Source organism: Balaenoptera borealis (genome assembly GCF_965194805.1).
Source record: "Balaenoptera borealis genome assembly, chromosome: 14".
Taxonomy (NCBI): Eukaryota; Metazoa; Chordata; class Mammalia; order Artiodactyla; family Balaenopteridae; genus Balaenoptera; species Balaenoptera borealis.
The window spans coordinates 16336061-16363872 of NC_138875.1; the positions used below are offsets into that span (position 1 = coordinate 16336061).

General features: G+C 43.5%; 1 protein-coding gene across 9 annotated transcripts in view; it reads right to left on the reverse strand.

Moving 5' to 3' along the window:
• NEDD4L (NEDD4 like E3 ubiquitin protein ligase) overlaps positions 1-27812 on the reverse strand; it is a gene marked incomplete at its 5' end in the record, with an annotated part of 340566 nt that overhangs the window by 161261 nt on the left and 151493 nt on the right. For 2 of the 9 annotated variants that reach the window (XM_082354975.1, XM_082354979.1), the window contains one exon: positions 6206-6351. The exons of 6 other annotated variants lie outside the window; for them this stretch is intronic. In XM_082354975.1, the coding sequence (XP_082211101.1) occupies positions 6206-6222 (17 nt within the window). Of the gene's footprint in view, positions 1-6205; positions 6352-17705; positions 17923-27812 lie in introns of those variants that run through there. One more of the 9 variants, XM_082354981.1, reaches the window with a different exon arrangement.

Consider the following 27812-nt stretch of genomic DNA (forward strand, 5'->3'; position numbering starts at 1 on the left):
ACTTGTAAGAGAAATTACCAATTTTCCAAATTGATTAGACAAGACTGCACGAAAGCGTATCTTTTGAAAATACAGTTCAGAAACACATCACAGCACGTGCACATACTCAAACCACATGCACACAGACAGGTGTTATTCAACAACCTGAGAGCGTTTACAAAGCTTAGAGGGTTTTACTGCCTAATGTAGGTGGAATAACCAAAAGTAATCCATGATGAGATGTTTTAAATGTGGATTTCTCGGATTAGAAATAGTACAAGAAAGTTAAAACTACTTCGCATGATTCCTCATGTAGTATAGTAGTCCTCTCTCTTATGCAACAAACATTGTGGACATTATAGAAATCTTCAGCCAAATGAGACCATTATAGCAAATACTATAATTACATACATCATTCATTTCAAATTGCCGTAGGATAGTTCAGAGGTACTTTTATTTATTTTATTTTTTTAAAGATTTATTTATTGTTTCTTTATTTTCACTTTACTTTTGGCTGCATCAGGTCTTAGGTGTGGCACACGGGATCTTCACTGAGGCATGCGGGATCTTTAGTTGCGGCGCGCGGGCTCTTTGTTGCTTTGCACGGGCTTCTCTCCAGTTGTGGCGTGCAGGCTCCAGCGTGCATGGGCTCTGTAGTTTGCTGCACACAGGCTCTCCAGTTGAGGCGTGTGAGCGCGGTAGTTGTGGCGCACAGGCTTAGTTGTCCCGCGGCATGTGGGATCTTAGTTCCCTGACCAGGGATCGAACCCATGTCCCCTGCATCGTAAGGCGGATTCTTTACCACTGGACCACCAGGGAAGTCTGTCAGAGGTACTTTTACTCACTTTTCTTCAACCTTTATTCGAGTAGTCATGTTTGTTATCTTCCGAGGACTAGTCCAGCATAAAGTAGTAGGATCCGAACCCACAGGATCCCTACTTTAAGGACTCTGGATAACTAAAACTGCAGGAGTATATACACGTACTCACACCAAGACTATGTAGAGCTCAAGCTCACTTTATATAAACTTTAAATAGTCCTTAAAAGCTCTGGCTGAACAAAAATCTATATAATGAATCATTTCCGCATTACCTCCCATCACAGCCCCAGAGACATGGTTTCACGAACAGAGATTTTATCTGTAAAACAAGTGTTTTTAAACACACACACACATACATACACACAAACACACAAGTCCTACTATTGTTAGTTAAAAGAGCATTTGGTCTTTGTCAATAAATTTATCTGTGTGCATTTAATTAAGAAAAGGTCCCAGAAGACTGTCCAATGGGAAATATATCCACAGGACAATACAGAATCAGTATAATATATGCACACTTTCAAATTTACCACACAACTAAATTCTTATTTCATTATCAGCTTTTACTGATCTTAACTATTTAACTGGAATAATTAATATAACCTCAAAGCTGTAAGTTTTCAAACAAAGACCAAGTTATGCCTAATATACTTGTATATTCACTTACCAAATGCTCCACAGACTTATCAGTAATTCCTGCCTAGAGAAGGGTTATCAGCTAGAAAATATTTATGCAAATTGTTTAGCACAAAGGGTAATAAACTTCTACAACGCTACAGAAGTAAAACGGACAGGAATTCCAAGAGGTAGGTCAGGCGGGAGCTCTACAGATGGGGCAAACGTGTTAATAACAGATGCAGAAATGGCTATCAAGGAAGAGTTCACTATGCATGGCTCTCCCATTTCACCATCAGAAAGGAGAGCCACACCCCCTGCCAATATTTTCCTTCAGGCCCCACCCTGGCAAAAGAATCCTGGGCTGGCTGACAACAGGTTTGAATCTTAGGAGTCCTATGGATCTGAATGACTGTGGGACCTAAACGCTAAATCTTCCCTAAAGACGTTCTTTGAAAACCACAGAGTCCAGTTCTACTGTTTACGCAATATGTACTCTATCCTCTAGCAGAAAGAGAAAGGAAATGTGCTCCATCTATTAACTATCCCGGCCAGAGAAGGCAATCTACGTGGGGCACAGGCAAAGTCACCACATCAGAAGTCTTGTGTCACAGAGACTACGAATCCTACGACAAATTATGAGGTTGAATAGATTTATCATTGGAACTTTTTTTTCCATTGAAGTACAGTTGATTTACAATGTTATGTTAGTTTCTGGTGTACAGCAAAGTGATTCAGTTATACATACATACAATAGTTTGCATCTGTTAATCCCCAACTCCCAATCCTTCCCCCCCCCTTGGTAACCACAAATCTGTATCATGGAAACATTTGAATATTCCCCATCAGTACCCCTCCCCCTTCTTAAAACAGGCTACTGCTCACCTTTTTCCAAGTACCTGTTGAGGGCTTCATTCTTACGCTCACTTGGCAGGACCTACACTCTGATGGTGTTTGCTCACGGTAATGATTAACTAGAACAACTCAGAGTACCTCCCTACCCCCTCCCCGTTGTACGTGCACTCAGACAAGGACTCCACCGCAGTGCAGACGTGTGGATTCCAGCACACGGCACCACCACGGCGGCTGGACTGCCTGCAGAAGGCCTGCAGACGTAAGGAATTCCTGTGCAGAGGTTCTCACGCTGTGGCAGGCATCAGAATCACCTGGAGGGCTGGTTAAAACACAGATTGCTGGGCCCACCCCCAGAGTTTTTGATTCAGATCCGAGGTAGAACCTGATAATCTGCCTTTCTAACAATTTGCCCATTTGGGCACCCCACTTTGGGAACCCCTGAGACTCTGTCTTTTCCTCTTTCTTTCTCCAGCATCCAGCAGAATGAGCTCATTCAACTCAGTACTTGTCTCCACTATCCAGCCAGGCCATCACTCCTGAGAGGATGGGAGCAGGGTACAGGCAGCTCATATCTACTGGATGCCCAAGACTCTGCCTCTCTGGGTGGGCTTTCTCTGACCGCTTGATACTGCCCACATTTACTGGGGTCATAGAAAGGGCAACTTACAAGGCCTACCTGTAATTACAATTTACAGTCAGCACCACTTTGTTCATTAGTTCAAGGCGGTGCGGTGAGGCAGCTGAGGAAAGGCAAGTCAGTTCTTGTCTATTTTTTAAAAACACTACCTTGTAATAAGAGGACAGTTGCAAGTACCCTGTAATTATAAGAGCCTATCAGGAACTCAGTTCTGAAGGAAATAAGGCAAGGGGACAAACTCTGAGATGTGATCACCTCATCCGTCTCTCTTTCCTGACATGAGTCTAGTGGACACTGATACCCACTCATCTACTTTCCTCATAGTTAGAGAAGTCAAGCCAATTCAAACTTCTTGCAAAGATCCCTTTGTAATTGCTTAATTATATATATATATATATATATATATATATATATATATATATATTTTTTTTTTTTAAATAAACTAGCTCCCTCCACTCCCCCAATTTATAAAGTCGGTAGCCTAAAAAAACAGGTACGCAGACACATTATCACACTGAAATCACCAAGTACAGGAACAGACTTCCAAAGTCATCACTCTAACACTGAAGCCCATTCCTCGGCTCATCTCACCTGTGCCCTTAGGGTGGAAAAGAAGCCACGCTGCTCAAGCAGAGGAACTTTGACCTTGATGCCAAAGTGGAATCAACACCGAGCTGCGTGGAAGAGGGCAAATTCTAAGGCACAGAACTACTCAGGGAATTCAGCCTTTATTCACTAAACAGGGAGAAAAAGATGCTTTTAGTTAACTGTGCAAGAGCCGTGGGTGCCCAGAGCACAGCTTGTGCCTGACGTCTACTGTCACCGCGTGCTCTGGGTGCCGGGACTGAAGGCGGGCACTCGGAGGTTCTCAGGGGCCCTCAACAGCAGCGACAGACACTGCTGAGACCTGCAGGGCTCAGCGCTCAGGAACAAAGGTCTCGAAGAAGGAGCTGCCATGCAGATGAGTAAACAACAACTACGCCGAGAGCAGCCTTGTGGCACCAATGTTCCTGGGTATACAGGGCAAGTGGTGGAGAGAAGAGGAATCCGAGGACAGCTCAGGAGACAGGTCAACAGCTCCTATGCACATCAATAGCGACCTCTCTACCTAAGTGTTTACTACGTGCCAAGCACTGTCCTAAAGAATTTCTGCACAATCCTTCCTTTAACGTAGGTAGGAACCTTCTAGACTTCTCAGGGATGCGAGTGATGGTAGTGCCAAAGGAACCCAGGCCAGTTTTCAATGTAAGAATCTTTCTTCTCACGGGCAAGATTCTCTGAGGGGAAGGGATTCCTGCCCTCCAGGAGGTTAACACGAGATGTGGCAACTTCTCAAGTCTGAATAGGCAGCTCCCGAGTGACAGCCATTCAGTGAAGCAGCTGCCAGGGCACCAGGAAAGTCAGGAGGCAAGGGTCTCGAAATCAGCACTGGCCTGAACGCGGCAAGAATGGAGCGCCTCCTCATGAAACCACTCCCTGTGTTACGGGCTCCACTGTGTCCCCTCAAAACGATATGAAACTCCAGAGCCTCAGAATGTGACCTTATTAGAAAAAAGGGTCTTCACAGAGGTAGTCAAGTGAAAATGAGTTCATTAGGTTGGACTCTATCTAATCCAACACGACTGTGCTCTCAGAAGAGGGGAAATTTGCGCAGACGTGCGCACAGGAATGAAGACACAGGGAGAAGATGGCCACGTGACCGGAGGAATGCTAAAGACTGCTCCACCACGAGAGGAGAGAAGAGAAGAGGAAGGTTCCCCTAGAGCCCGGGGACAGCATGACCCCACCAACACCTTGATTTCAGCTTTGTAGCCCGCAGAACTGTGAGATCATTCATTTCTACATTTTAAGCCACCCTGTTTGTGGCACTTCATATGGCAGCTTTAGGAAACAAGCAATCCTTTATTGGAAACACTTGCGGCCAAATGTGTTCCAGAACTCTGACTTTTTTCTCATTTTAGATGGTCCTAACTATTCCAATTACTGCATAACATTCCCAGTAGGGGCCTGGGGGCAGGACCCACAGCCAACATGTACAAATACTTATCTTAAGTGTTTTAGATAAAACCAGAAATACTCCCAAGTCCACTGAGGTCAGATTTTGCCACCAAATGAGTTTCCTACAAACCTACAACAATGTTTTCTTTCCAGGGCTTTTTGGATTTTCGAACTGCATGGGATTATGGGCCCATATTAGGTTGCAGAATAATACTTAAAATATGTTTACTACAGATGCCGCCCTGCCCAGGACGTTCACACTGCTCTCAAAAGCACAAAAAACTGCGTGTGAAATCCTAGAACTGCTCAGGGAAACAAAAACATCCCCTCAACTCTTAAATAATTGGCCAAATATTTAAAGTTTTATCTTCAAGGCTGTTAAACACACAAACAAACCACTAGACACTTGACCTTTCCAATACAGCGAGTTCTGTACTGTATCACCATAAGGGTTTTTAGAATAAAATTTTAAAAGAGAGGCGCAATCAATTATGCTTCACAGCATTATGGCAGGAAGAAAAAACTATAATCAATAGAAAGAGGGCTGCGTTACATTAAAGCTCCACCCCAATGGTAGGAAGATGAATGTCATGGAGCACATATTTTTTTCCCAGTTACGCAGATAAATACATGGCAGGTACTCACATTTGGATCTCCAGGACCCATATGTTGTCAAGAAGGGAATTTACAGAAGAAACGAAGCCTTCATCAGCATTAAAAATCGTGATTGACTTCCTCACCAGTATGAAGAGCAGAGTCCCTTACAACATCTTCAAAGTTGGATGCACCCAGGAGATTTCTCCTTGCGTTCAGATATTTTTAAATCCTCCCTTAAGTTACCACGTTGGATGAGACTAGATACCGAAGGACTTCTAAAGAGAGCCTGGGGTAGGTTCTAGAATTACAGAAGGTGTGTTTCCTTCCCACACCACCCCCACCTTGTAAGGGTGTTACAGTTTATGCTATTAGATGACTTTGTTTTATGGATATATGTGTTTCTCCCTGTCCCTGCGACCCTAAAGGAGAAAGTGTTAAATAATCACGGGGTAAGAACACAAAGGACAGATTAAGACAATTTACGTAGAATAAAATGTACCTTTCCCATAAAAACTATGGAGGTCAGACCTCTAGTACACTTAAACACAACACAGGATCCTTGTTTTACTTTTGCCCTATGCTTAAGAATTTCTATTAGGCAATAAGTGCAGAATCCAATTAAACCCCCTTGTCAGTAACAGCCACATGTGTTTGATTCCCCAAATATGCCTATCTACCACCTTCAGAGTTTTCAGCCCACTTACCCCTGGTGCATACTCATTTATCGGCGATCCCTTCTGTTTTCTCCTCTTCCTCCTGTGGAAATCCTTGACCCTTCCAGGCTCCAGGCAGCCAGCACCTCCTCCTCATCTTCCCAGAACAAACCACCCTATAATAACCAGCCTCTCTGTGCTCTGCGTTCCTAAGTCGTGAGTACAGAGGCCACTCCTCTGCTGTTGACTCACGTGCCTTTCTGTATTGTTTGTCCTTTTTCAAGTGTGTAAATCTTAATATTATACTCTTTAACTGGCTGCAAGTCACTTATGGCCACTGTCTACTTCTTGGGCAAGTCTGCATTCTCCATAGAACTGTGCAGAGAACATGCCCTCAATAAGTATTTCTTCGTTGCTTGACTTCCTACTCATCATATGATAGGGTAACTTCTTCCCAGGGTCACACATTTGGAAACTTTGTGTTGCCTGAGTTGCCAAAACATGGAATTCTCAACACATACCTGATACTGATCAACTAGACACAGAATGTATTTTCTGTGCAAATCTCATTTTCTTAAACTTCCTTCATTTTCTTCACTTTTCCACAGTGTGGGAGCCACAGGGTCATTTCCTAAACTGTCCTGAGTTATAAGCTCAAGTAAATGCAAAGAAATAAGAAAATGAAAAAAAAAAAAGCTTCACAGCAAACCTCATTTTCAGCAATATTACCTAATATCCCAAACTAACATTATAAGTCACTTCTGATTAACAAAAGCAAAAACTTTTTAACAAATGTCTTATGGAATTGACACACTCTTGTGTGAGAAACTTAAATGTTCAAATCTAAAGGACACAAAAAATATTAACAGTTGAGGACTAAGGGAGAAAATAACAGAACAGTTAATTCCAGATACCTGATTACACTGCTGATAATCACTTATAAACAGGAAAGGGAGTTCATATTTTTAAAATGTATCATTAATTCAACACCCATTTATGATAAAAACTCTACAGAAAGTGGGCATAGAGGGAACCTACCTCAACATAATAAAAGCCATATATGACAAACCCACAGCAAACATCATTCTCAGTGGTGAAAAACTGAAAGCATTTCCTCTAAGATCAGGAACAAAACAAGGATGTCCACTCTCGCCACTATTATTCAACATAATTTTGGAAGTCCTAGCCATGGCAATCAGAGAAGAAAAAGAAATAAAAGGAATCCAAATTGGAAAAGAAGAAGTAAAACTGTCACTGTTTGCAGGTGACATGATACCATACATAGAAAATCCTAAAGATGTCACCAGGAAACAACTAGAGCTAATCAATGAATTTAGTAAAGTCACAGGATACAAAATCAATACACAGAAATCTCTTGCGTTCCTATACACTAACAATGAAAGATCAGAAAGAGAAATCGAGGAAACAATCCCATTTACCATTGCGACAAGAAGAATAAGATACCTAGGAATAAACCTACCTAAGGAGGCAAAAGACCTGTACACAGAAAACTATAAGATACTGATGAAAGAAACCAAAGATGACCCAAACAGATGGAGAGATATACCATATTCTTGGATTGGAAGAATCAATATTGTGAAAATGACTATACTACCCAAAGCAATCTACAGATTCAATGCAATCCCTATCAAATTACCAATGGCATTCTTCCCAGAACTAGAACAAAAAATTTTACAATTTGTGTGGAAATACAAAAATCCCCAAATAGCCAAAGCAATCTTGAGAAAGAAAAACGGAGCTGGAGGAATCAGGCCCCCTAACTTAAGACTATACTACAAAGCTACAGTAATTAAGGCAGTATGGTACTGGCACAAACACAGAAATATAGATCAATGGAATAGGATAGAAAGCCCAGAGATAAACCCATGCACCTATAGTCACCTAATCTATGACAAAGGAGGCAAAAATATACAGTGGAGAAAAGACGGCCTCTTCAATAAGTGATGTTGGGAAAACTGGACAGCTACATGTAAAAGAATGAAATTAGAACACTCCCTATCACCATACACAAAAATAAACTCAAAATGGATTAAAGACCTAAATTTAAGGCTAGACACTATAAAATTCTTAGAGGAAAACATAGGAAGAACACTCTTTGACATAAATCACAGTAAGATCTTTTTTGACCCACCTCCTAGAGTAATGAAAATAAGAACAAAAATAAATAAATGGGACCTAATTAAAATTAAAAGCTTTTGCACAGCAAAGGAAACCATAAACAAGATGAAAAGACAACCCTCAGAACAGGAGAAAATATTAGCAAACGAAGCAATTGACAAAGGATTAATCTCCAAAATATACAAACAGCTCATGCAGCTCAATATCAAAACAAAAACAAAACAAACAACCCAATCCAAAAATGGGCAGAAGACCTAAATAGACATTTCTCCAAAGAAGATATACAGATTGCCAACAAACACATGAAAGGATGCTCAACATCACTAATTATTAGACAAATGCAAATCAAAACTACCATGAGGTATCACCTCACATGGGTCAGAATGGCCATCATCAAAAAATCTACAAACAATAAATGCTGGAGAGGGTGTGGAGAGAAGGGAACCCTCTTGCACTGTTGGTGGGAATGTAAATCGATACAGCCACTATGGAGAACAGTATGGAGGTTCCTTAAAAAACTAAAAATAGAACTACCATATGACCTAGCAATACCACTACTGGGCATATACTCTGAGAAAACCATACTTGAAAAAGACACATCACCCCAATGTTCACTGCAGCACTATTTACAATAGCCAGGACATGGAAGCAACCTAAATGTCCATCAACAGAGGAATGGATAAAGAAGCTGTGGTACATATATGCAGTGGAGTATTACTCAGCCATAAAAAGGAACAAAATTGGGTCACTTGCAGAGACGTGGATGGACCTAGAGACTGTAGTACAGAGTGAAGTAAGTCAGAAAGAGAAAAGCAAATATCGTATAATAACGCATATGTGTGGAATCTAGAAAAATGGTACAGATGATTTTATTTGCAAAGCAGAAATAGAGACACAGATGTAGAGAACAAACATATGGACACCAAGGGGGAAAGGGGGCTGGGATGAATTGGGAGATTGGGATTGACAAATATACACTATTGATACTATGTATAAAATAGATAACTGATGAGAACCTACTGGACAGCACCGGGAACTGTACTCAATGCTCTGTGGTGACCTAAATGGGAAGGAAATCCAGAAGAGAGGGGATGTAAGTATACATATAGCTGATTCACTTTGCTGTAACAGTAGGAACTAACACAACATTGTAAAGCAACTACACTTCAATAAAAATTAATGAAAAATAAACTTTTAAAAATGTATCACTAGCTCATTATGCACCACTATAAGCTTTTTCTCCAACTGTACAAGTTCTCAGTGTCTTTTTTCATGCTTTTGTCATCTGTCGCTGATCTTTTCCCCAAGCCTGAAAAGGTTTCCTTTCAAAATAAAGACGTGTAAACTTCAACGCAGCTGTGAATTTTCACACACCAAACAAACTCTTAAACAGCCCTTAATAAAGGCACATTATTGAGAAAACATTCATTGTAATTAACCTCACAATTTTTTATTGAAGTATAGTTGACTTACAATACTGTGTTAGTTTTAGGTGTAGAGCAAAGTGATGCAGTTATATATATATTATGTATATGTATATACGTATCCTTTTGCAAACTCTTTTCCATTATACGTTATTACAAGATATTGAATATAATTTCTGTGCAGCTGACATGGATGGAGGTACCATCCAACAGTGATCATAATTACATCAAATATAAGCTACTTGTGGATGTGGCCGGTGCCACCACAAAAGTGAGATGCAATCTCTCTCTTCACTGGGTCATTGGGGGGAAAGTGTGTTAGATGACGCCAAGCAAGTGAGCATGCAGGTAGCATGTCTGTTTGCAGCGAGCCTCCTTATAAATGAACACAAAGCGATCAGAATGCGAGAAACAGCATGGAGGAGGGAAAGCTCTGCATCCTAGCCAAATGCCGCTTATTAGCTGCTAATTAGATTTACACTCTATATATTCGATAGTCTTGTAATTTTGAGAAAATTTTAAAAGGCAACTAGGTCCTCCTATGGAGAACACAGAAGAAACGAGCCCCCTGATTTTACGTGGTTGGTAAAGATGTTCTACAGCAGGGTTTCTAGCACTTGGCCACGCATAGCAATCACCTGAGGATTCTGTTTAAATGCATTCTGATTAAGGAGGTGTGAGGTGAGCCCCGAGAATCTGCATTCCGAACAAGCTCCCAGGCGATACTGCAGGTGGGTGTAGCAAGGCTCTAAGGGTGATTAGAATACAGCACATTCAGGAGAGAACCGCAGGTGTGGAAAAGTGCACGGATCTCACATAAAGAGCTCAGACTGGGACGTCCAGACCGGAGAAATACAAGTTTATATGTTGGTGCTCCCCAAGGCCTTATCTTTGACGTCTTTTCACTCTACAATGCTCACTGGGGGGGCTCACATCCCGCTCCTCTTCCATGACTATGAACTGCTAAGTGGCAGCCAAGTTGACTCCAGCCAGGACCCTAAGCTTGAGCACCAGAAAAGCAAAGAGGGAACCCTCCTGGTGATCCCAGCCCGGTGATGATGCACCCCAGCCGCAAGCCCTCACCTCCCCTGTTCCACATCTTCTTAATGCAGCCAAGTATTAACCTAATCACCCAAGCCAAACACATGGGAATCACCCACTCTGAACTGGTTCTTTGTAACCTCAAAGATAGAGTCCAGACGACCGTGGCATCCAAGGTCTGCCCGGCTCTAGCCTCTGCTTGCCCCTCCGAGGTCATCTTCCAAGTGCCTTTCACACTTAGTCAAGGGGGAACTTCGTTTAGTTCTCCGAGCACACCATGACCTTTCTCCTCTGCTGGAAACGCCCTGATCCCACCCGGCCTGCACTTGACCCTCACTCGACCTGAAAGAGCAGCTCAACTGTCTCTGAGAAGGCTTCTTAATGCCCAACCCCACGCCTGCTGGCAGAAACTGCCCAGTACAACCATCATTTACTTATGTGTCCGTTACTGCGACTGGCCTAGAAGCTCCTTGAGAACAGGGCCATGTCCCGGTCACTTGCGTATACGACATTCGGTCACACAGTAGGTTCCCACAAGTAACTGCTTTACAGGGTACGGTGATGGCGCAAGGGTAGGTTAGGCACGGGGGGTGTGGTGGTGATGTGTGGTGCTGTGGGTAAACCTCAGCTCCGTGGTAAGCAAAGACTGGGAAACATCACCAGACGAATCACGGAACACACAGAATTCACACGCTGGGCAATGGCCCTCTCTATTATTTTCAAGCATAATACCGCTAAGAGAGGGGTAAATCGGATGGAAATACAACAGCCTCACTCACAATTTCTTGGTTCTTTTTCTCATGTCATGGCTGAAACCAAGAAATCCAATAGTAATGGAAAGGAAGCCGAAAGTGAAGGATTATCTGCTCTGAGGGAGTCTGAGTGAGAGGCAATTAATAAAGGATTAAGGCTAAGTAAGACCACTGTGGAACATGCGACCACGGCACGCTGAGTGCCGAAACCCAGAGTGGCAACTAGGCAGGGACACTCGCCACGTCGAGGAACAGCTTGTAACGAGCGCCACGGAGCCAGTCCCGGTGACCAGAGCTCTCCGTGTAACCGAAGACGGAAGCTCGGCCCCGACCTGTGGGAAAAGTCTGTAAGAAAGGCTGGCGATGAGACCTTCCCCTCAGGGTCGTGAGAGCCACCCAGCCAATTCCATTCTACTAATGCTTAAAGGTGGGGCGGGGCCACCTCCAGACAACTCACCTCAAAGTATGGATGACTCAGAAGAAATTACAGCCTCCTGATGGCCCAAGTCAGGACCACAAGGGCACCCGGTGGCTCCCCTCACGGCCCCTCAAGGCTCAAGTGTCTGGTTTCCTCTCCTGCTCCTTCACTCAGTACATTCAGGAGCACCTACTATGTCACAGACACTGGCCTAGGCACCTGAGATACACCAGGGAAGAAAACGTTTGAACCCCCTACCTTTGCGGACTTTCCCCTCTAGCAAGGGGCAACAGGTGGTAAACATACACATGACAAATACTAAAGAGAAAAGAAACACAGCAGGCAAAGGCGACTGACATTGGCAAGTGGAAGGAGCCACTGGCTGTTGTTTATTAGGACGGTCCCGGGACCTGTCTGAAGCAGTGATTTTTGAATAACTTGCAGGAAATGAGAAATCATTAAGTGGAAGACCCTCACAAAAATTTAACAGTTGCACATTTGACAAATATAGGATTTTTTTCCTTCTTTAATGGCTGCCTTGGTTTACTTGATTTAGGGTAACATAGCAACGTCATTGAGGGCATGCACCCTGGAGTAAGACACACCAAGTTTGTTTTCTAGTTCTGCCACCTGAAACTGGAAATAATCAGATGTCATGATGGCTGTCAGCTAATCTCATCAAATGGTAAGGGAGGCCTCCAACCCTTTACTTCAGCACTTGGTGAGCTGCAGGTGTCTGCAGTCGTCCCACAGCTTCCCTGACCCCGAGCACAGCACAGGAGCTTGTGGCCATGACGACCTGAGAAACCCGGAACACAATGCCTTTTTCTCAGCGATGCTGGGTTAAGTGCAGGAAGTATGGACGGCGTCTCATAAATGTACTGTTCCGCGCGTGTTCACATTCACCCATCCCTCTCGTATTTCACCTATACTTTCAAAATAGTAACAAGCCTTTCCAAGGCTTGGATCCATAAGTTGCTAAAATAAATTCTGACTTGAAAAATGAGAGCTCAATGTTAGAGGTCACGTAACTTAACGTGACTCCATTTGGCAATTGAGAGAACTCGTGTCATGTCAACGGTCCAGCCCCAAGTTCAACCCTTCGCCTCTGTATCTAGGCTGCCACACCGCTTAGAAGGCGGAATAATTCGTTCATTCTGGGCTACTCCATAGATGCGCATGTGCCTGGCTTCCAACATGCATGAGATGAGATAAACATGTTTGATGGGCGGAAATACTTTTTTTCCAGGAAACATCTTTTCATTCTGCTCTAATAGATCAGTGGCGGATTTTTACCCTTCTAGGCACAATAATGCATAGCTTTCTATGGGAAAGATGTTTTAAAGGGTTTTTTAAAGCAGGTTTTCTAACCACTATCCTAGCGTCGGCCACAACTTTCAAATTAACCGAAAACAGCCATACTGGAAAATGCTAGAAAGTACCATATGAAAGAAAAAGAAAAAAGGCTTGTCCACCCATGCAGTTGTTATTCCCGTGCTTGGTTATCATACGCTCCCTTGGTTACTATCGGCTGAAGCTCCCTGCAGATGCCGTGCGGCCCGAGGGCCCGGGCACCGATGGGCACTGGGCCTCCCCAACACCCAGCTCCCAAGTGGCCCCCCGAGGGGCTCCAGGGCACATTTGTTGAATAAATAACCAAGCCTCGCCTCAAGAATGGGAGGCCCGTTTAGACCCTTACTGGTGTGCTCTTCATCTGGAGCTCACAAACTGCTCTTTTTATTTTGTTCTCTGCCCACACTTCTCCCCTCCCCCACAAAAAGCAGCCAAGCCAAATATAGATTGTTCACAAGCATGACAAAAGGGTGATTTAATTACGATGCGGGCGATACCTAGGATGGGGCAACTGCAGGAGGCCTGCAGCTCAGAGCAGATGCCAGGGAGGGAGGCCCGGGTGCCTCACCCACGCGGGCTCCGCTGAGCCTTACTGGGGAAGTCTGTGGGTCTCAGCCTTAAACTGGTGGTTATTGCTGGCTTTGTCATCAAAGCTTTCTGTCCTGTGTCATGCTCAAAATCTAATTTTCATGGCAACAGCCCTGCAGTGGGTGACGCCTCATCTCCTGGATTTGCAGTTCCGCGTAAGTGACAGGGCCCTGGTTTGGTCTTCTCATTCTCACTCACTCTCTCTTTCTCTGACAGGCATACCTTTCAGCTGACATAATCTTTCTAGCCACTAAATTCTTTATTTCCTTCGGAAACAGAGTTCCACTGGCACACACACACACATGCAGGGAAAAATCACTCCATCTTCAGTGTGTGGCCTCCCGTTAATGAACAAAAAATTTAAAAGAAAAAAAAAATTTTTTTAACTAGCTAACAAAATTAGGGGACATATTTTTGCCAGTCTGATTAATCTGACCCATCAATTAAATCATAATTGTCTTTGATTGCCATCCTCGCTCAGCCCCATGCTTAAGGGCTGTTAAAGTATGTATTTAAAAATAAAATCAAGCAAGTGAAAACAATATGAGACAGGGGAAGAAACAATCAACCTTTTAAAAGAATTTTAGCTCCACGAAAACTGCCAAGCATAAGTGAGAAACAGGTACCCCTCAATGTCTAGCACAAAGATAATAAATATTCGGTCACTGACAGACTCAAAGAATAAGGAGAAGATGAATTATTTCAAAGTAACGAACACAGTATTACAAATGTCCTCAATAGCCTTGTCAATGAGTTAAAATAGTCACACAACTATATCATCAGACAGGACAGTGTCCTTCAGACGTATCACTCACTAACTTCACATACAGTTATGCCCTTGAAAAACCTCAACACAACAGGGCAAGTAAGAAAAAGTGGGACATATTAAAATGCCTTAAAGCCCGCCACACCACATTTTCCTTTCACGAAGCTGGAGACTTCCTTGAGTCTCAGGCTAGTCTACTTAGCATGGCAGATCTTGGCCAAAATCAACTCGCCAACCCTGTTAACTGAGCTGCACGTTCAAATCCCTGCACTGGAAAATGTTCCCACAGATCACAGCCCCAGGACTGCACCTGGCCTCTGGTCCAGAATCTGTGACCAAATGCCCTCCATAATGTGACGGGTTTCCAGTCCCTGACCTGAGTCAGAGGTGCTTTATGATCACATGTGACCCGGTTGCCTACAGCGGAAGGATGAGTAACAGTGAAGCGAGCAGGACAGCTTACATCACTGCAGGTGGTGCTTTTTTAATGTGTTTCTATTCAACTCCATTTACCCCACTGGAATCTATCATCTCTGAGCTTCCACTTAGTCTGAAGTGACACCGCTAACTGCCTCTGGGAGGTGAGGCTCTGTCACGTGTCCATGTGCTGTTCCAAAAATTTCCACGGACGTGTCCGTTCTCTAGGAGAAGGAAAATCAACCCTTTGTTTTCAGGGGTAATGTCAATCGGGAGCTGGAATTTTAACCTTTTTCCCAGTAACTGCTTCTAAGATGAATAAGCAGCTCACAACTCTCTCGACAGCTGAGAGTACAGCTGGTGGTTACCTGGAAAGATCTCGTGATTATTTTGGCTGATACTGTTGCGGCGACAACAGTGAAGCAGGAAGGATTTTCTCTACGATCTAGACCTCAGGCCTTTAGAGGAGCCAGGAACAAAGCCAGCCATCTTTGACTCCAGGAGGGCAGCTGGGGGTCTCAGCCAGGCCTGACCCCCAAGTCCTGGCCAGCGGGCGGGATGGCACGGGGAGCTGCCTACCTGTGACCCCATCTACCTGGATATAGAGAAAACCCAGCCAAGGGCGGAGGGCACACAAATATTGACTGTAGGCGAAGGCATGTCAAGTGACCCTCGGTGGAATTCCGAGCCACTGAAAACATAGTTGAGATAGGTTTTGAAAACACCTGGGAACTTGTGCTTCTGGCATCACCGTGAAGGTGAATGAACTCAGATGCCCCTGGGATCCGAGGGGAGAGGCCAGCAGGCAGGCTACGAGCCCACCTGTACAATGAGAAGCCCTGGACGTTGCTAGAGCATTAAATCATCATTAACTCAAAACACACAGGAGGGAAATCACAAGGCGGCACAGACTTCTGCCAAGGTGAGAAGAGTGACTGCTCCTGAAAATCGATTTGGAAACGCCCTCAGAAGTACAGGCTGATGTACTGCCTCGAGCGAACTACAAAAAATCAGAACAACCCTCCCACCCCAACGCAACCGTCATAACCCCCAAAGTCTTATCAACTGCCTCTAAGATGCTGTCAGTAAGTACACAGGGCTCCCCATACCCACCAAACAAACCACTTCAGAATAAAACTCTTATATTCCTCAAGTAGCAAATTCCCATCATTCTGTTCCTGCCTTCATTTGATATCTTTAAGTTATATTCCACAGTGATAAGAGAATGTCCTAAATGTGGTGTTTTCTAAAATCAACATCTAGTTGCACTACAAGACTCCCCCCACACGCAAAAAAATCCTTTTTAAATTAAAAAAAAAAAAACCCTGCAACAACTGTACATGAGAATCATTCCCGCTGCTTTTCTTCTGTCTAAATAGAAAGCATTTCCTTTTCCTGTCTTCTTAAAAGTTTTACCATCATCTTCCTCAAATTCCCATGGGAATGAAAGTTCGCCTCTTCCTCCTCACAAACATTTAGAAAAGGTGGGGGGGGGGAGGCACTACCACATAAGTCCTTTAAACTCCCTCTTATAGTTTAGTTGCTTGCTTTTTCTTTGATGGGCACAATCTAACTTGAACACATGTAAACAACATACTTCACAATGTGAAATAAAGAATAACTCGGATTTGACTACAGGCTTGGCTATTTCACCTTGCTGATACCTTTTCGTCATCATTTAACATTAGGAACGCTTCTTTGAACGTAACCTGGCTCGTTAATATAAAGGCGTGACCTGCACTCCAATCCATTTTAGCAACACACAGACATACACTAACTAGTTAACAGTTTATGAATCATCATCAAATGAGACAGTAAAGAAACAAAAATCACGTGTTAATCGTAACGCACATCCATACGTATGAGTAGTAAGGGTGGGAAAATGATAACAAAAACTAAAAGGAAACCAGATGAATATGTTCTGGGTTTAAACTTTTGCTCTGTCCAATCAAAAATAACAATAACAATAATAATAAATGCATTTAGAATAAGTCATGTAAGTCAAACATTAAGGGGAAGAAAGATTTCTATCACTACCAACCAAAACTTCAGATATAAACCACAAGTCATTCTCCAAGCAAACCATTTCATGACCTAAGATCTTATTTCATCTGAGGCCAAGTACAGCTGGTGTCTCCCTCTTCTCCAGTGCGATTGTTAAGTCAGAAATACTCAGAGAAAACAGAGATCCAAAACAAAACAGGAAGAAAAACATAACTGTTTCCTCCCCAACCAGTGATTTCTAAATCAGAGAACAACATTCACAGAACTTAAGTGGTCGACATTTTCCATTATTTCCAAAAAGAAAACAAGAGTATCCATTGTGCTCTCATCTTCGGAATCAAAAGTGTACATTTTTCTAAATAGCCAAGACAGAGAGAAGAAAGCTGAGAGCAGAGAATCAGGAGAATTCAGACCACAGTTCTTTCCACGTTTCATTTTTTTGCTGCCATCCTGTCTATGCATACGGAGAGCAAAGCTGATCAACTACAGCGAACTCTGAACACCAAAAAGAAGTAATTTACAAAGGGAAATCTTGCGCTAGCATAATGCCACCGATACAAAAAGTACTACATCAAAAGCAAACTCTGTGCCAACAGTAGATGTTATGCATTCATATAATAAAAGCAGACAGTGGAGTGTTTGTCCTTACCTATAGCCTGTCCTCAAGGCTCATGAAAAGCAAGCCACCTCTCCTGCCGGAAAGCGCCCGGGGGGCTAGCGCTGCAGTCACAGTTGGGACTCTACCTCCGCGACCCTTGGGCTCCCAGCCCCAGCTTCCTTCCCGGTTTTGAAGCGCTGCCCCCTCACACCTCTGCCGATCCTCGGGAACCACCACCAGCAAGTTTTAACACAACTGAGGAGGAATGCCCCGAGCTGGCTACTTATAATGGTGATTCACTTCAATGACAGCTAGAAAGAAATGCTTGTTGCTGGAAAAGGAGTTGAGTCAACTCCACCCCTACCGTAAGGATTAAGTAACTCCACGCAGCTCAGCAATTAGCTGAAACAAGCCGCCGGGTGCCCTAACGTGAGGATACCCGCAGCGCTGCTTCTCCCAGGGGCAGTTCTCAGCGGGCAGGGAGAGGAACCCAGGGCTACCGAACAGGATGGGCAATAGCCAGCGTGCACACGGTTTCGTGAATAACCGTAACTTGGGCTAGACTGTTTGCTCATGTAAAGCTGTTTCCGAGTTTTCTGGGAAGGCAGGCGGTAGAGGTCCGTCCTTCACCTTTTACAGTGAACTCGGCTTCTCTCCAGTTCCTGCGTGGGAGGCTGCACACCAAGCAGGCTGAACGCACACCTGCTGCCAGCCCTACCTGCCCGCCAAGAGCTGAACGTCTTCGGGGGGGAGGGGGGGAAGCAGCGCAGAATAAAGGTAACTATGATGCAAACGACAACACCAAACAGAACTGACAGGTTGGGGGCATTTGGTGTCATGAGAGACAGCACCACTCTGTAAATCCACCATCTCTGGTGTGCAAGCCCATTTTCAGATGAACTCATTGGGTGCCCTACGGCACAGGTCGAGGGCAGAGTGAGGTCGGCAGAGCTCACCTGGATACTCTTCAGCACTGTGTCCTCCTTAAGGGGTACAGCTCAGCCAGCTGACCACCCTTTACTGAACTCCCGAGGCCAAGTAAGGTGTGTCTTCTTTCCCTGGCTAGTGACCGGCACCAGTTACAACTCTTGGCTCTTACCTGAAGCAAGTCAACTCCCACTCTACAACCCCTGCAGGTGCGACTGCAACAGGAAGTGCTCCCACTTGTAGCAAAAAGCTAACCTTCCACATGATCCCAAATGTTCCTGGAATGTCAGCTGAGAAACGATAATCTAGGCTTTCAAGTTCCCACAGGTGTTGGAAGGCTGGGATTCCCAGAGGTGCTGGGACGACAAAACAGGTCACCAGGGGAGCCAGTGACCTCTAGTGGCTGGAAGGGTCACTGAAGGCTTGCTGGAGAAAGTCCACACCTGGTTATCCAGAAACCCTGTCCCCAAACACACCCTCAGAGACGCAGGCCGACAGGTCCAACCATTTTCTGTAGAACTTTCTAAACAACGAGAGGAATACCCCGAGTTTTTAGTACTGAGCAGGTGAGGACACACAAGTGCAAAACAGTGTAACTTAAGAGCAGGAACTCTACCTTCCTTGACTAAAATTAGTAACTAAAATTATAAAATTAAGAGGTTTTACATTCACACACTGACTGGGAGGTTTAAAAAAAAATAAGAACCACAATATAGTATACAAAAATATACCTAAACAAGCTGAATAACAATTTTCCTGATGCCTTAAAGATAAAAGGCACCTATACTTCCCATGAAATATTACCCAACTGTTACGGGCTGAATCGTCCACCCACAAATTCTTATATTGAAGTCCTAACCCCAGTACCTCAGAATGTGACTATGTTTGGAGGCTCTAAAGAGATAACTGAGCTAAAATGAGGTCATTAGCATGGGTCCTGACCCAGTGTGACTGGTGTCCTTATAACAGAAAACTTGGACAGACAGGTACAACAGGAAGACAATGTGAAGGGACAGGGAAGAGACAAGGTGGCCATCTGCAAGCCAAGGAGAGAGACCTCAGAGCAAACCAACCCTGCTGACACCTTGATCTCAGACTTTCAGCCTCCAGAACAGTGAGACAATAAATTTCTGTTGTTTAAGCCACTCAGTCCGTGGCACTTTGTTATGGCAGCCCCAGCAAACTAATACCCTAATTAAATGATGATTGCATTCCAAGTATTCATGCAAAAAAATGAAGATAGAATTCAGATTTCTGATTAACGACCATTCTCCTTTTAGTGTGTTTTACTCCCTCCCTGTCCACAGAGGCTCTGCCTTGAAAAATGCGTAGAAAAACCTTATTCTGGACGAAGGGGGTAAAAAGCCTACACACCCTTCAGACTCCACTTTTGCCTCCTCGATTTAGTCAGGCTCAACGACGAAGTGGTCTCCATCCACATCTTACTTACTCCCCAACGGACAATCAGCTTCTGCCCAATCTCCACTAACAACGCAACCAAACCTCGGCAACTACAATCCTAGCGCTGAATTAGGAAAGGCTAACAATGAAGGAAATGCTAGAAGTCTCTTTAGTTCAAGCCCCTCTGTCTAGAGAAGGAAGTGAGGACCCAGCCAGAGCAGCACCAGGATCTTGGAATAAACGCTGAAGCAGATCCAACCCAGACGCGCAGTCCTAATCCAGCGTTACTAGCCCTGCTTCTGCTACACTATTCACTGAGGATAGCCTGAAATGATCAAATCTCTCCAGTCCCACAAAGAAAAACCGCTGCTCCACGGAGCAGCTGTAGTAAAGAGAGACAAGGAGGCAGACGCTGGGTGACAGATGGAGTATGACCAAGGTCAGAGACTAAGGATACAGGCTTTCTTAACTGGGGCTCCCCTGACATTTGGGGTGAGGTAACTCTCCACTGCAGGAGCTGTTCTGTGCATCGTAGGATGTTTAACAGCATCCCTGGCCTCTACGCACTAGATGGAAGCTCTCCCCGGGTGTGACAGCCAAAAATACCTCTAGACACAGCTAAGTGTGTCCTGGGAGGCAAAGTCATCCCTAGTTGAGAACCACTGGTTTCAAAGGACAGAACTCTGTGCAGAGCGAAGGAGTTGGTGGCCTTGGAGAAGCAGGGGGAAGTAGCATCTGAGGTGATACGGAGGAATAAAAGGACAAGTGCTGCTGTAGACACACCAGGAAAAAGGCAGAGGGAAGGCAGGGTGTAGTATTTCCCCAACTGAAGGTCTTCTTTGTGTTTTATTGTTTTGTTTTTTCCAAAGAAGCAGAAGACTGGGTCATAAGCTGAGGGTAAGGGGATTAGAGGTTGAGTTGGGAATATCCAAGTCTGGGACCACCGGAGAGCAGAAAGGGTGCAGAGCTGGGCTGAGTCAAGGATGTCTGAGGGAAGACAATACCATAAACAGAGTGGCCCCAGCAGGCACAAAACTGAAGGCTCCGAATGCAGTCAGAGGATCCAGGAAGAAGGTGTGGAGACTGGCTAGATGAACGTAACTGGAGCTCCTCAAGGGTTATGGACACAGTGCCGCAGATGTGCTGTAGTTTCCAAGGTCACTGTGGTCAGCAGTGGCACGTAACCCAGCATCAGCTGAAGCTGAAAACAAGGAAACCAGCTAGAATCTGCTGCAATAGAAAGCCTAAAGAAGGAGTATCACTGAAAAAGAAATAAAGAGCCTACTGACAATCTAGAGGGCTAAATAAACTCATCCCCTTTGACTTAATTCCAATCCATGGAATCTTTGCCAAGGAAATAATCAGGGGTGTAAGCTGAGCGTCAAGAAGTTCATTACAAAAATAAAAACACTAAGCAACCTTAATGTCCAACCACAGAGAAAATAAATTACAGATATCTATATGCTCACGTCCTCAAGGAATATTTTAAGACATGGGAAAACATTCACAGTATAATGTTTAAAAATGTGAGCTATAAAACTATGTATGACATAGCCCAATTTAGAAACTGTACATATTTACATGTACACATTTTTAAAGCACCTGAGTCAGTCTCCACCAAGGCAATAGAAGTCATTATGAGATTTCCAAGGTTAAAAAAAAAAATCACAAGAAAATGGGATTGCAGTCTTGGAGAAGGTGGTGCAACAGAAGGAGTTGGTCAGAGAGGAAAGGAGGGGAACCAGGAGCCAAGAAAGACAAGGGTCAAGGGCTACATAAGGTTAAAGGGGAGTGTGCTGAGCAAATCAGGCCTCTCTGGATTTGATGAACAGGAAGGTGCTGGTACCTTAAGACAGATGCATGAGTTTCACAGTGTTGGCAGAATGCAGTTAGCAAAGGGAGTGGAAGGGACGGCAGCCTTTCTCGGAATTCCCCACAGTCCTTATTGACAAGGAGAGGCCACGGAAGGCACGCCTGTGAATGACCAGGTGTGGGTCTACCAGAAGTCTGCCAAGAAGAAAGGCTGCTTCCATCCCTTGGCACTTATTTTTTTTAATTTAAAATTTGAAATAATGTTAAAACTTCATGGCAATTTTTTAATACTATATTACTTACACAATTAAATGCATAACCTTCATATGGCTCCTAGCACTTCTGATATATTACCCCCAAATTTTGCTCACTATCGCTTACTACACTTAGAAGACTGGGATGGTTTATAAGATGGGATTTTATGAACCACCACAAAGGGTCACCTTGGATCAGTATGTTCCAAAGGAAAGGAGAGGAAATACATAAAAGGTAATTAAATTTTAAGTTCACATAAGCAAAAAGAATAAAAAAAAAGTATCAAGACTGACTTCCTTCAAAACAAGATCCTATTAAGAACAGAAAACCTGAATTTCAGAGTAGCATTCCAAAGACTTCAGAGTTTCTATTTTGTTTGCTTTTGGTTTTAATCTTAGGAGGATTTGTCAATTACTGAGATCATCTAGAGATTTATTTTCCCCCATAAAAGCCAGTATAAATTTACCCATACTCTGCAGCCTTTGGATATTACTCAGCCATAAAATGAAACGAAACTGAGTTATTTGTACTGAGGTGGATGGACCTAGAGTCTGTCATACAGAGTGAAGTAAGTCAGAAAGAGAAAAACAAATACCGTATGCTAACACATATATATGGAATCTAAAAAAAAAAAAAAAAAGGTTCTGAAGAACCTAGGGGCAGGACAGGAATAAAGACGCAGATGTAGAGAATGGACTTGACACAGGGAGGAGGAAGGGTAAGCTGGGACAAAGTGAGAGAGTGGCACTGACATATATACACTACCAAATGTAAAATGGATAGCTAGTGGGAAGCAGCCGCATAGCACAGAGAGATCAGCTTGGTGCTTTGTGACCACCTAGAGGGGTGGGATAGGGAGGGTGGGAGGGAGATGCAAAAGGGAAGGGACATGGGGATATATGTATACGTATAGCTGATTCACTTTGTTATACAGCAGAAACTAACACAACAATGTAAAGCAATTATACTCCAATAAAGGTGTTAAAAAAAAATAAAAACATGCTTCTAAAAATAATATTACAAGTTTTCATAAAATGTTCACTGTAAAATATTTGTTAAAAAGCTTCATTTTAAACAATATTATAGCATTATTCCAAATACATAAACTATTTCCATATGCACATATAAATACAGCCAAAGGACTAAAAGGAAATAAAATGGTAACCAACGATCTCTCTCGGGCTATTCAGATTACAGGTGGATATTGCTTTATACTTCATCTTTTCCAATGTCTAATTCTTTTATAATCAGGGAAAAAAAGAATTATTTAAAAATTGCTAAGAATATACTATCACTTATTTATAAAGAATGAGTAACCAAATGAAGACTCCAAACGCTGGGGGAGAAAAAAAAACCAAGTTTCTGTTTTGTTCAAATCCAGCTACAGTTAGAAGAGAAACTAGGACACTTGGAGGGGGAGGAATAAATTGAACCAAACAAGGATGACATGACACAGGCAAAAATCTTTACATAACACAGGCAAGGTTTGGTGATTAAAACACAGTCTTGAATTTCCTCACAAGGTCTTAAATCCTCCTAACTTGGATTAGCCTTTTCTTCCAACGCCTTACAAAAAAAGGCTGATGTGGGTTTACATGCTTCACAGGTTAATGCTGTGAAGCAAGCATTAACACAATTAATTAACCATTAACACAAGCAATCAAGTTGCTAGTGACTTTATCAAAACATCTGAAAAGAAAATTGTCTCATCGAGAAGGGGGAAAGGTCTCTTGAATCTTTAAACATCACTCAGTAAGCATCATATCCTGCTTCTACTCTGCTCAAGGCATTAGCCAGGACCCAGTGATTTGTCTTCTCCAAGCATTTATAACCTGACAGCTTACAGACACAGCTGCCCAATTCATGAAGCGCTTGTGGTTCCTAATGTTCATTATTTTAGGGCAGTTACTCAGGAACCTGAGCACATTTTCACATGGAAGAAATACCTCATCCTTTGTGATATGGTCCAGGTCCTTTGCTGTAAAGACCATCTAAATGCAAATGACTCCCCCCAAAAACCTATGCAACCCTGATCTCTCTCTTGAGCTCCATTCTCATTTACCATCATCTCCTTCACATGTCCACTCGGAGGGCGAAGAGACCTAATGAGCTTCTGATTCAGCCTCCACATCTGTTCCTAGCTAACCCTTCACATCTCGGTGGCCACCATCCAGCCAGCTGCTCAAGCCAGAATTTCCTTGATTCTGTTCTTCTCTGTGTCTCTCACACACCAGTCCATTGGCAGGCCCTAAGGACGCAATGGCCAAAATAAATCCCCAACCATGCCCTTCTCTCCATCCTGGGTGTTAGTTACCACCCAGGTGTTCAAGCCATCCTCTCTCACACAGGCTACTGCAACCGCCTCCAAACTGGCCTCAAGGGCCACTCTTCCCTGCAACAGACAGTCACACCAAGCCACTCCCCTGTCTGTCTGGCAGCTCTCTTTGCTGCCTTTCCACAACCTTAGGCATAAAATGCAAATTCCTCACAGTGGCCCACAAAGCCCTCAAGAGCCATGGCTCCCGCCTGCTACGTTCCTCTCTGAAGCCCCACTGGCCATATTGCTCTTCCTCAATCTCTGAAAAAACTCACTTCCACGTGAGGCCTTGCATCACATTGGCTGTGCCTCTTTCTGAAGGCTCTTCCCCTAGGTGTTCAGGCTGGTTCTCATCTTCTGATTAAGGTGAAGTGAGAGTCTTTATGCTGAAAGAAGCATCAACTGGTACCACGCTTTGGGAAAGAAACTGGTAATACATACCAAAGTACTTAAATCCTAACATTCTTTGATTCAGTAATTCCATTTCCAGGGAGGTATAGAACTTAATCCAAGTTAAAAATTTTTGCACAGACATTCACTGCACCTTTCTTCTCTTATATGAGAAATGAGAAATTTAAACAGGACAGAAATGATTAAGATATTGCACATTGAGAAATTGGAATGCTGTATACCACACATGGGGATGTTAAGCGACCAAAAAAAAGGCTATAATGTCTACCTACATTATGATGCTAATTGTGTAAAAATACACATTCCCTACCAAAAAACAACTAAAAGGAAAATGCCAAAATATTAAGAGTGATGTTCTTTCTGTTGCTGGTAACTTTTTCCTTCTGATTTCTTTTTTCAGATTGAGAAAAATGTGTATGCGTAACTTTCACAATTATAGGGAGAATGCCCCTTACTTTTAACAAAGAAATAATGCTATATAAACAGTTGTTAGCTTTCCAAGAAATCACAGAAAAGGCATATTTAAAAGCACAATGTTGGGCTTCCCTGGTGGCGCGGCGGTTGAGAATCTGCCTGCCAATGCAGGGGACACGGGTTCGAGCCCTGGTCTGGGAAGATCCCACATGCCGTGGAGCAACTGGGCCCGTGAGCCACAACTACTGAGCCTGCGCGTCTGGAGCCTGTGCTCCGCAACAAGAGAGGCCACGACAGTGAGAGGCCCGCGCACCGCGATGAAGAGTGGCCCCCACTTGCCGCAACTAGAGAAAGCCCTCACACAGAAACGATGACCCAACACAGCCAAAAATAAATAAATAAATAAATAAATAAATAAATAAATAAAGATATATGAAATTGTTTTTTTAAAAAAGTACAATGTTAAAATGGAAAGCTTCTATATAAGATATACAGTATTTCAAAAACATGTGTAACATATCACAGATATGGAGTTAAACCCCCTATTCTTCAAAGACTTCTTACAAATCAATGAAAAATTAACAATCTTAAGGAAAAATGGAGTAGGACTGCAAATTAGCACTGAATAAAAGAGGAAATACAAACATATGAAGAGACACTCGACCTCACTGATTAAAGACATAAAATATTTCTACCTTCCATATTGGCAAAGATTAAATGATTGATAAAACGGAGTAACACTGAGGACGGGAAAAACTGGTACCCTCATCAACTAATGGAGCCAGGGAAACTAGCATAATACCTCGGAGGGCAATTCCTCAATATCGTTGAACATCACACTGTATACGTTCATGTCCTTTCATCCAGAAATTCAACTGTAGGGATTTATTTACAGAAACACGCACACAAAGATACATCAACAGACACCACAGAGCTTTCAAAACATGGTGTTGGATGGCATCATGGATATATTAACCGGGAAGAAAAAAACATACTGCAATCTGGTACCTCTATCCTGATCCCATTTTTTGAAAATAGCAGCAGCTAACTTTGATGGAATTGTTACTACATGACAGGCACTGCTTTAAGCCCTTTAAGAGCATCACTTATTTTCATCTTAACAGTAACGTTTGGAGATAGGTACTGGTATTATCCCTGCTCTACAGATGAGAAAACTAAGACTTAGAGAGATTAAATAGAAATTAGTATCCAGATGGCCCTCTGACCGCACATTCCTACCTCCCCCTCTTCCATCCAGACTAAATACCACATCCACAAAAGTTCTGGGGAAGGAGGAAAGACTACCATAACTTTTTTTTTTTTTTTTTTTTTGCCGCACCACGTGGCTTGCAGGATATCTTAGTTCCCCGACCCGGGATGGAACCCGGGCCCCCTGCAGTGGAAGCGCGGAGTCCTGGTCACTGGACCACCAGGGAAGTCCCCCAGAAAGACTATCACCAGTTGAACATAAATGGGATGGGTTGAATGGACAGAAAAACAAAACCAGAGCCACCGAGTGCGCAGGAGAGAGCCAAACCGGTGGAAATATTTCTGGGTGCCAGAAATTCAGGAGGCAATTGATACAAGGGACTGGAGAGACCCTGGGCAACAATCAGGGTGATTAATCAGGAAACTTCGCTTCCTCTAGCTTCTATGGTCACTGCCTTCTTCATGCAGGTGAAAGCAGGACTGTGGTCCTACGTCTGGAAAGGGCAGGTAGCTAAAGGGGGCCAGGAGGGACATGCGGCAGCCACATGTAAGAGGCCCCCTGCTGCCCATCCCACCAAGTCCTACCCAGGGCCTCAACCTGACACACACCAGGGCCAGGCTCCTCACATGCAAATGGGGCCGACAGGACTCACAGATGCCAAGACCAACAGACAACCAAGAATCGTCAAACATGTGAAGAAAACCAGGCCATGAAACACCAGGGGCACGAGCTTGTATAGGGAGCACGCAAACAGAGTCGGAAAAAGAAGGAGAATTTTAAAGATGCATAATTAATAACCTCACAAAATCCGACAGGGCATCGGGGCATCAAAACAAACACAGGCTGGTATGAGAAAGAAAAAGAATTAGAGGTCTAAGAGAAGGAACCAGGATTTGTAACTTCAGACCGCAGTACGGTTCAGCTTGCTCCACAAGGAAAACTATGAAATGTGCTTAACACTTAACCACAGGTGGGATTTTTTTCCCCGCTTCCTCCCAACCCACCGTCATCCACACCAACCTCCACTCAGCCCCTCTTGACTTGGAGAAGGAGTGCTTTCAATGGCTTCCCATTCAATGGCTGCATAATATGACATCGTACAAATATTCCATTCTTCCCATTCAATGGCCGCATAATATGACATCGTACAAATATTCCATAAAGCTAGCCATTTTTCAAGCAACGGGCATTTGTGTTTTCAAATCTTGCCACTATGATGGTACAATAAATAGCCTTTTACATATGCCTTTGTGTACAGACACTTTTTAAAAATTTTTTTATTTTTTAAAATATTTTATTTATTTGGTTGTGCTGGGTCTTAGTTGCGGCTGGCGGGCTCCTTAGTTGAAGCATGCAAACTCTTAGTTGCAGCATGCATGTGGGATCTAGGGATAGAACCCGGGCCCCCTGC